This window comes from Corvus brachyrhynchos, unplaced genomic scaffold (assembly GCF_000691975.1).
Source record: "Corvus brachyrhynchos isolate BGI_N302 unplaced genomic scaffold, ASM69197v1 scaffold223, whole genome shotgun sequence".
NCBI classification, from domain to species: Eukaryota; Metazoa; Chordata; class Aves; order Passeriformes; family Corvidae; genus Corvus; species Corvus brachyrhynchos.
In genome coordinates, this window is record NW_008237174.1 from 2,831,823 (window position 1) to 2,842,853 (window position 11,031).

General features: G+C 41.1%; 1 protein-coding gene across 3 annotated transcripts in view; it reads right to left on the reverse strand.

Moving 5' to 3' along the window:
• Positions 1 to 11,031, reverse strand: part of LOC103612025 (glypican-5) — a 314,786-nt gene that overhangs the window by 254,059 nt on the left and 49,696 nt on the right. For all 3 annotated transcript variants that reach the window (XM_017728810.1, XM_017728808.1, XM_017728809.1), the window contains exon 2: positions 6,508 to 7,202. In XM_017728810.1, coding sequence (XP_017584299.1) covers positions 6,508 to 7,202 — 695 coding nt within the window. The remainder of the gene's footprint in view (positions 1 to 6,507; positions 7,203 to 11,031) is intronic.

Here is an 11,031-nt window from a genome sequence, read left to right on the forward strand (position 1 = left end):
AATTTAACCTACTTCATTTTGACACAAATACTAAATTTCAAGCAGTTCCATCGCTACAGATGAGATGATCCTTACCACCAGGAAATCAGGCTACTCTGTGCTATCAAACACCTGCATGGAAGAGAACTGTCATTAACAAACAGGGGCCAGAAAGCTCCTTGTGTCCCCTTAGAGAGCTGCTCAAGGCTACATGAGCTGTAATTCTCCAGAGGACTTCTGTAACAGATGGAAATAAGGCAAATGCATTAAACAATTTAGATGATTATTTCCAGAAATACTTCTACAGTACTCAAGTGTCGAAATGCTTTTAAATCAAGCAAATTGCACGTGGCAAGACTTACAAAGCTGACTGCAAGAATTAGATGCTTACACTCCATGAAATTCAGTTGATTCCAGATACGTAGTCCCACTGCTGCTTTTTAAAAACTCACCCGTAACTGCCCATAAGATGAGAGCAGTATCTTAATGAGTATAAAGCCCAAGAGAAATAAACCAAAAATTTAATGCAGACTTATTTTTGCATGTTTTACAGCACTGTGAAAGCCATCCTCTTACCTTTCCCACAGAAATAGGTCATTACAAGGTGTGCCCTTGGGGCAATTCCCCTGGCTTCTAAAGGGTCTCCTCCTGCCCTAGGATTCACAAAGGATTTGAACCTGATGTACAATCACATAACCCGGGTTCATGAGAACCAAACATACCAGGACTGCTAAAATTGCTGCTAAATCAGACAGGGCTGCTTGGAGACCTTGAACAGAAACCTCATCACAGCTGACTGTTCTTCCGGTTTCTGTTTTCAGAGGAGGTTTCCTGCTAAGTGCTTAGAAAAAGCAAAATGCCATTTAAAAGAACATTTCTAGTGCAAATACTGCACAAACATAACTTTCCCTGTCCATTTTTACAGTTGTTTTCTGCAATCTAACCACAAGGAATTGAATATACTGCTTTAACCTCTGCTAAGTACAGTTTTTATACTTATTGACAGCTGGTGTTGATCATTTGAATTGGAAAACTTGCAGGAAGGAAGCACCTGAGTTCAGCTCTGAGTGTTCTCCAAAGTCTCCAGGAGTGTTTTATGATGCCATTCAATGTCATTAATCAAGTAGTTCATTACTGGCTGGCAGAAACTCTTTGTTGCTGTGAACTCACTCAGCACAAAGTTATTTTGTTCATAGTACTGCTGCTTCCCTTTCAAATTTGTAAGGTTACTGTGCATCAATCTCCTGCTGCTGCAAATTTGGCACTCTTTTCTCTAAGCTTTTCTTTTCCTAAAGGTGACTGTTTAACAGATCTTGAGTCTTTTATTGTTCAGGATTTTTTTTTCCCCTGCACTCCTAATAATTTAAGACAACTGAGTTATTTTCCATAAGCCTTCCTGATGCTGTTGAATTTTTACCAGAAAATTTATAGTAAGCTTTTAATATTTGTTTTCCCCAAAGGCCCCTCCCCTGTAAGTTCTGGCTCAAGGCCACTGCAGTAACACAGGCGTTCCAGGACACCCCAAGTATATTCTTTCACAGGCAGATGCCCCCTTCTATCCTTAACCTGAATCTAGGAAATATCTATATGGTTTGCTTGTTCAGTGTAAAGGTACTTTGTGCTGCTTCTCAGCAGATCATCATCTGGTTAAATGCAACATTTAAACCCACTGATGGGAGGAGATTGATCAACCAGCCACCAAGAACAACCATCTATCTATATGTATTTTCTGTTCTTTTTTTTTTTAAACTCCCCTAAGTTCTAGTTTGGTGTTAATTCTGTGTAATTTGCCTCCCAGGTCCCAATGACATCCCTAATTGCAAAGGACCACAGCAGAAATGGTTGGACAGGCATGGAAAGCCCAACTCCTTTGTCTATAATTTTCTTTGTCAGTGAGGACAAGAGTCCTTGCTAGAAGCTTTTACCTTCTCATGCCTTTCTTGCATTTCTTCTGAGCCACACGAACTTTTAAGAAACAACACTCAAATGATCTGCCAAAAATAGGCGTCAGAGAGTCTCTTTCATTACAACCTGAAACCAGTCCCTTTAAAATACAACTGGTATTTAGTGGATCTTTTCTCAATATTATCCATCCTTCTCCTTGATGTCTTCACAACTTGTAGAAAGGTTGTCATTGATTTTGATCTGATTTTGATCACAACCACTATTTCTGTGCTTCCTGACACTCCTGCAATTCTGTGCATCTTGCATCTTAAACACCCCTCCCTTCCTGTATTTCTCTCCTTCCTCTATCTGCTCCTCTTCCCAAAGTTTATTCTTCTATCACTTTTTTATATCATTTTTATCACATTAACTGGTGAGCTTGTCTCCAAGAAATTAACTGCCTCAAGGCACATCTTTCTGCTTTCTCCTAATGCTTAATCTCTGATCATATCTCGGTTTTATAATCCCTATCAAGCCTTTTATTAGGTTTTGCTTTTATTACTCCTAAAATCACAAAACACAGTATGTTGGACTCCGCTCTTGCCTAACAGTTATCCATTCTAAAAATAACAGGTCTGTGGCTTTTTACATTCTCCTCATTTAATGCTTTTTCAGCCATTACAACATTAGCAACAAGATAAATACTTTATTCTTATGAACTTCTTGCAGCAAGAACAGAGAGAAGTATGTCCCTTCCCACATTCCAAATATTCTGCTAACACACATCCCCTTTGCATTTCCCACCATGCAGGCAGGCAGGCAAAGGGATTCTGTTCCAGAGACAGGAAAGGGGAATCTCTGTAACCATGAGCTGGCAAAGCTAAAGGAAGTCTGTGCCTGAGCAGGGCAGCAACTCGTGAGTGCCCATTGGTCCAGCAGGAAACCCATCCCACAGATCATGGGTGCCTGTCAGAAGCAGCAGTGTCACTGTGGGGGCAAGATGGCCAAGCCTCACTGAAGGCCCAAACTGAAGCACTCAGATATGTCCTGTGTATCAGCAGAGGTGCACACCTGTAGTTGGTGGGACTGGTCAGATTCCAGCCATTTCTGACCCAACAGAAATCTTCCTTACCTCTTACTCTGTTTCCAACACCCATCCCCATACACAACCTGCTGGAGTTGGACTGCAAGTCCATGCTGGCCCTACACAAGCAATGGGAACACCTCACTGGGATTTGGCTCCAGGGAGTGTGGGCAGTGTTTGTTACCCCACCTGCTGATACATCTGCCTGAAGTGCCAGCAACCACACACATGCCTCTTCTCCTGCTCCTCTCTGCATTTTAGTTGAGAATAGTTTACTTTCACTTTGAAAACATCAGAAATGATGCATAAATACAGAGTTTGTACAGCAATAAAGTAAACTGAACACATGAAAAAGGAGATCAGCTTTAAAACACAAAGACAGAAAAAGAAATAAACAAAGAGGAAAATTGTAAGGAAGGTTAAACCAAGTTGGTGTGTGTGTAGCTGGCACCACGAGGCAGTCAGGGCTCCTACCAGGAGAAAGACAATTAGATTGAGCAGATGAAAGCAATGATGATGATTGCTGGTGCTGCAGACTGGGGCTGGCTTGCATTAGGTTAAGTAAGCTGGATGCAAGCCAGCATCATTGAACAAATGGCATGGCACATTCCCCAGGAATCTGAGGAGAGATTACCAATATCTTAAAGGTGACCTTTCACACTTGCTATCCCAACAAATCAGGCAATTCTCTTGGCTGTAATGGACGAGATCAGCAGAGGCCACTCTCCTTAAGTTATGCACTCCTCATACAAATAGGATTTTTATTTTTAGATTTAATATCAATTGACTGCACCTCATTTGAGCAAAGTATCCTAAGTGCTTTATTGGTTTATTTCACCCCTTCCCCATTTTAAAGAAAACATAATCTAACTTTCCATTATTCATTATCATCCAGGCAGGCAACAAGAGAAAAAAAGAACCCTAATTTTTAGCCATATTGTCTATTAAAAATGTAAAATGTTTCCTAAAAGGGCAGGCGCATTAATTAAGGCTGCCTCGGGACAAATGAAGATGACTAGGAGTGCTCTGTTTTCCTGGATGAGTTTTCCATTATAATTGAATGAAACCAATTACTGCATTTGTAATGGAAACTGTACCTAAGTTGAACATTTCCACTTTTGCAGAAGCTGGAGAGTACACTGCATGAGCAAAAAAAGGTCTCCAAACACTTAGGAAAGGAAAAGAGAAGATATCTTTTCTGGGGAAAAGAAAGAATCCCGTAAACACATTGGGTACAAATCAAACGGCCCCAGAGTAATTGAGAACCACAGCCTGCATTTTCAGAACCCATCTCCAGCCAGAAATCCTGAACCTGGGGATTGAACTCCTTTCCACTTCTTCAGAGAAGAAAATACGGCTTAATTAGGCTCAATTTTCTAAATAATGGTTATCCCTCTGTAACTAATCAGGAAAATTTTAAACCAGGATCAGATGAATGCTCATTTAAGTAGTGAAACATGCTCTGTCTTCCAAATATAATCTTACTCTACAGACAACTGAAAGGATCGAGGGTAACACACACTGAAGCATAGTTTTTATTTTCAAACAGAAAACATCCTTTGCCATTCTACTGAGCAGCCCCTAGAACAATACACAACCTTCTTCTGCACATGGAGATTCTGCCAATGAGAGAAAGCAAAGATAACTTCAGGGAAAAAAGAATTAATGGAGTTTCAAACACAACAGCATCTTCTGAACTTATTCCAAATGCTTCGAAGAAGGAAGCTGTTTAAAGGTATTGCCAGGGAACTAGGAAGTCCCCAAATAAAATTACTTGAATAATCTTTAAAGAGAATCCTGAGCATGAAAGACACTGTAGAGAGAATTCTACTTCCAAATCACCTAAAAGCAATACACTCATTGAGTTCATCCATAATTATCCAGTATTCACCTGGATCATGAATTTTACCCCTCAGTAAGCTAAGGAAGTGCACGTTAATTATGAGGCTGATAAATGCAATTCAGAGTTATGTTTTAGCATTTTGTCTGTGTAATCAGCAGTGAAGCTCTACAATGACTTTAGAGGTATCCATCTATAGTCAGATAAAACCAATATACAGCAGTAGTGTACTTTGATTTCTGGTTCCCTTCTAGACTCATATAAAAACAACTTCTGCATGAAAATAGGGGCAGATGCAGGAACACTGTTCATGACACATTCTAAGTTTAACACTGCTCTATGGGGTACATCGTGACATCACCAACTAGACTTTAGCACAATGCAGACCTGCAGCACACGCAGGCTCCAGTGCCCACTATCCACTGCTCAAGAACCTGGACGTATTTCCTAGAGGTTTTTCATGTTTATCTTTCCATGTCAGATAAACTAGCAAGTTTGTCATTCATGAAAAGGAAAGGAAAACCGAGGCAATATGAACTGAGTTGTAACTAAACATAACAAGTGAAATTCTATCAGATTACAACAAGTGGTTGAGGGTTTTTTATAATTTATTTATTATACTGACTAAGTCTTGCTCAGTCAGGTGTTCTACAGTGAAGGGAGCTGCAATATTAGGGATTTTGGAAGGCTGCAAACGTAGAAGCATTTTTCTCCTATTAAAAAAACATCCTTCATTTAGAATAGACTCTGACACAGGTTCTTTCTGTGGACCCTCCAGACTACTTTTGCTCTTACAGAATGCGGTGATCGAAGTTCTACACAGAAATTACATATTTAGATTTGTGCATTTCTGTCTCATTTGTTGTCTCCAAGAATTCCCTTACTTTCAAGACAGGCAGATCTATCTGCATTTTTTAGATTAGTCTTTATACCCTTCTTAAGGCCACATTGCTACGTGTTTTTCCACTGACAGTTGTGCTAACTTTATACAGTTGTAGTCAGCTGCATCATTAATCATTTCAGTAATTGCTAGTCTAATCTTCAACACCTTGAGAGAACACCTGCCAGTTATATGCTGCTATTATTTATGTGACAGTTCTACCATCCTAGTTCTTTCCTCCTTAATTTACACCACTCACAAAGCCGTTTCCACTTCAAGTGTATTTTTATCCTTTACTTATGTAAATGCTGCCAAATCGGTTTGAATTTTTTCATGCTCCTTTCCCAACTTCTGTATGATAGGTGTACTTATTACAGAACTGTACTACCTTCCTGATGTCTCAGCACAAAAATAAAGGGACTGTAAAATTGTGGAAGTCAATTCTTTTGCCTTTATTTAAAAGCTCACTCTTCTAACCCCTTATACCAAATCCCGTAGAATGTCCCCACACACTACAATTACATGCCAGGGTAACACTTGATTGATATCTACTATCAAAGACCACCCCAAATTTTTGTTTAGAAAACTGTGCAGACAAGGCAGAGCTCTCTGCTGTGTAGGGTTCCTTCTAAAGAAACAAATCCCCCCCAACCCTTTCATTTCAAAGCAGACTCTGTTGAACCCCATCATAATTCTCTGTAAAGTTTGCATGGATTATTAAACACAGATCTAGTGAAAGACTAAAAACTGATGCAAAGACAACACCAACTTGTTTGAATGTTTATCCACTGAATGAGGAAACTGATAAATGGGAGTAGCAAACAATTAGAGAGCACTTACTGTAGCAGAGAGCTGTGGTCCATTCAGCTGTGCGTGCAGGATGGCCTCGTTGATGGAGTTCCAGATCCCCGACAGAGCAATTTCCAGATCGTGTGAGGCAGCCATTTCATTAGTCAGATATTCCAGCGTGGAGATAAACTCCCTCCATTGTGCATCCAGTTCAGACACGCTGGCCAGGCAGCCCCTCATTACATTGAGACAATATCCCACACAGGGCCTGATGAGCGTCAGGCCCTGGCAGTGTGGGCAGTACTGCATCTTCACCAGGGCTCTGCTGCACTCCTTCGTCAGAGCGGCGTGTTCAGTAGTATTTATCACTTCAATGCCCAGGCTCAGGGCCTGGCTCAGCATCCTACTGGCCCAAAGAGATTTTGACAGCTCTGTAACCATGTTTTTAGAATAGTGTCCAAAAGGATTTATGTCTTGCCTTGTAAGCCGCAGACACTCTGTATAGTCCTCTGACAGATCTGTAATTCCTGGGTTTATTAGCCGGCTATACACCAGAGGAAAGAGACTGTCAAAGAACCGCAGTACTGCACTTTCCACTGTGGTCTCTGCGCCCAGAATGTAGAGAGAGATGTCTGTAAAAAGCTCCTTAACAGGCTCTGCTGCTTCTTTTGCCATAGGTCTGTAAGCTGTCTCAAACAGGGAACTTGTGCGGTTTTCAGCAAAGCGAAGCAAAGACTCAAAGGCCTCTAAAAAAGGGGCAGGGGAGAGAAAGAACTAGAGGTTAATGGCAGGCACCTGACATCTCAGCCACAGGAATAACATTGTCCTGAACAGGAACATCAGTAGTCACATGAAATCTGCAATATGAATGCAGTAATAGATAATACAGCTTTCTGCAGTAATGTGATTAAAGAGACCCCGAAGTATTGCTTGTGCATAATAAAGGCAACACATAACACACAATAGTTTTTCTTTAAAAAGGTGACTGTGTTCCCCCTAGCCAGACCCTGATCCACACTTCACAGTCCACAAAGGACTCGCACTGATTCCAGGCTAGGGCTGGAGCACCAGCCAGGGCTGTGTAAGATGGTTTTTAGAACTCATACTGCATTTGGGCAGTTCAGCTGCTTACACTTCCAAAGCATCCCTCAGCTCAACTGTGAGGTAACCCACTACAAACAGAAGCTGAAACTTTTGTTTCACAGTGCTTGAGTAGGTGGCTGAGAGGCACTTCTTGCAAAGTACAACTCCAAGATGAAGGAAAAGATGCTGGGTGAATAAATTCTCTCCCCATTAACACTGCCCATGTCTGGACACCAACCGGTGGTTGGGGAGGACTTGACATCATGTCCACTATGACCCAAAACCAAAGTGAAACAAACAAATCAGGAAAACATTATCTCCTTTAACCACACCATTTTTGAGTGGCCTAAGAAAAAATAGTATTTAAGGAGTGTCACAGTTAACACATTTTAAATGGCACATGGTAAGTATTATACACCCAAAGAACTGATTGGGGTGCTAGAATTCATGGACAGGACAAGGAAGGGATCAGCTTCCCAGACTATTTTTAATGACACAGAAGACAGTAATCCACACCATTCCCACTGCTTTCTTTGGAAGCTCTCCAACAAAAAGCCTCTGACATAAATCATCCTTGCACTCCTCTGGGTAGCAAGTAGTTCCAGTCAAGGCAGGAGACCTGTCACTCCATACCTCCTGAGGACTGGCCAGATAATGGGGTTTTGGTCTAATCCTACTCTCCATTCATCACAACATCACCATGCGATTCACTGCTCTGCAGCACAGCCCAAAGTCGCTCAGAGATCAGCCCCACAAAGGAGCAGACACAATACAGAACTCAAGATTAGCACACACTGGCAAAGTTCTGCAGCAAAGCCTGCACCGTGTCTTCCCTGTGACAGCTCCCTGGGCAACTGACTTGCCTGTTATGATAAGCATTACAATCCCTTTTACCACAAAGTGTGCTTTAGCTAAACAGATAATACAGCATATCTCATTGTACATTAAATCATCAGTATTTTGCACACACACGCTGCATCCTCCTGCCAGAAAAATCACTTCAGCACTCCCACTAGTATTACAGCAACTAATACTTTGGAAGTGCTTATAAAATCCTAGAAATTAAAAAACCAGATACACTTCAGTTGAAAAAGATGACAGTACATTCTTGGCAGAGAAACACCTTGCCAAGTTTCAGACTGAAGCAGACTTTCAGAGCTGACGACAATTCTGAAAATTGGATCCAGGATAGAAATCTTGACGCAACTTAAACAGTAGTGCAGTTTATTGTGGGCTACTGCATACTATTAAAAGGGTTTTTTGTTTGCCACATCACTCCTATGTGTTTATCTTTATTTCTAAAGGAAACCGAAACATCACTTTTATCATACTACAAAACTCAATAGAAGTATTACAAAACATAAAAACAGGTGTTTAAGTTTCCTCCCTATGCATGCTCCCTTACAGATATTCAGCTTATCATTAAATTATGGGAGCAGGGACTGTTGTCTACAATGCCATCAATCTTACACTTTTCCTTTACCTTCCATATCCACAAAGGCAGAACTGCAGGCATTGCTCTCCTTACCTGAAAACTAAATGAAATTCATTCATGAATGTGCTAATGCCCTTATTTTTCTGAGGAAAAAAAAGCCCCAGTGAAACAAAAGAGCAAAACATCCACTGACAACATATACCCCAAAAAAAGAGATTTCAGCAGATTCCTGGGATACTAGGTTAGAAAACCATGTAGCATTTTATTTTCAAACCTCGTAACTGTGAAAATTCTGCATGCTATTAAATAAAATTGTGCATTATTCTGAGACAAGTGTGAAATCATGATATGTAATAATGACATTTATTTTTCATTACATAAGGGAAAAATTGTAATGGCATATAGCTTCATTCCTCCTGCAAAAAGAGCCCTAACATCAAAAACATGGCACAAAAATATTGCTGGTGATTATAGATGTGCTGCAAACCCCTGTAAGGTATCATGTGCTTCCTTATCACCACTGGTCAGACACAAAAAGTGACTCATGCCTGCAGTCAATTACATTTCAGAAGGAAGTATGTAGGTGCTTTTTCATTGCTAAGGCATTAAGAGATGTTTGAGACAATCAAATTACTGTTCTTAGACCTTTAAATCAGAAATAACGGGGCTTCATGCAGTCAAATGATGTGGCAACAATGGACAGCTTGAGTTGTGACTCTGCAGAGCAGGAGCTGCTGAAGTGATTAATCATGTGCCTTTCAGTGCACTTTGTGTGGTACTTTGTACAAAGTTTCTAAAACCCAAGGAAGGTTTACCACTATCTGCAAGACCAGATTTCTCATTTATGCTGTCAAATACAGCAAACTTCAGACAGTTATGAACTCACAAAAAGCTGAATTCTAAGCCTAAAGATACACTCGGAGAATTATTTGATCATCTTTCACTGCCTTTGGCTTCAACAAAACCCTACCAGCAGCATGGAAATATATTGCAAATATATCAATTCTGAACAGAAATAAGCCTTAACTGAAATAATCCAACATCTGATGAAGAAATCAAATTTGGAGGTTTTTCGTCTTCCACTCATATTAAAACAAATAGGAAGGTGGAGAACAAGGTTTGTTCCCATGTTGCTGAGAAGCCCCTTTTTGATTTAAGACTACAGGAAAAGTGAAACACCAGTTAGTTTTGAATTTTGAACACACACAGTGGTGACTACTTAATGAAAGTCAGGCAGCATCACCTTCCACGGGGAGAATTTTGTTCAAACCGTTCATCATGTGCCCAGAGAACACTTGACTCCAGCACTGATGTGCCTGGACACTCAAACACAGCTGATCAAACACAGCTCACCTCTGCAAACTTCCCATCTCAACTGCCAGGGTTATGGAATGAGCTCCTGGAGACAAGCCCAGTTCTGACAAGATGCCACGCTGGGTTTGCTGCTCCAGCGGCAGCACCGAGCCTGCCGGGCCAAGCAGCCAACCTGGTCCACATGCTGGGCCTCCAGCCTGCTCCCCAGCCCTCACGTGCACTAGAACTGGATTATGGTCAGTCTGACACACACAGATGGACAAACATTGCTCTGCCTGTATAGCATTCATGCTTATTCATCCCGAGCATGGCACAGCTTGGTTTGGAGCACAGGCTCCCTTCTGACAGAAATACATCCACCCTGACACAAGTACGTTTCCCTTCTCTTCAGCCAGCAGCTACACCTCCCATACCTCATGCAACGAGCATAACAAAGGACTCCTGACTTATCTCACACCAGCTTCTGCACTGTAACACCACTGACTCCTTCAGTGGGATTTAATCCTGATTTAAACCCACTGCATATCACAAAATGCTGCAAGAATGGAAGTGTTTCTGCTAAAGAATAGTGCTACAGGGAGAAATAGATGTAGGATGAAGGTGTCAATCTGCTCAATGCTGGTGTACCAGCATTTTCCAAATATCTCCTCTATTTTTCCACCACCTGGGGATCTATTTGCGGAAAAACAGGTAGGTATTAAGTGTCTCATGTCACATAAACACTGCATTCAAAAACTTGCACA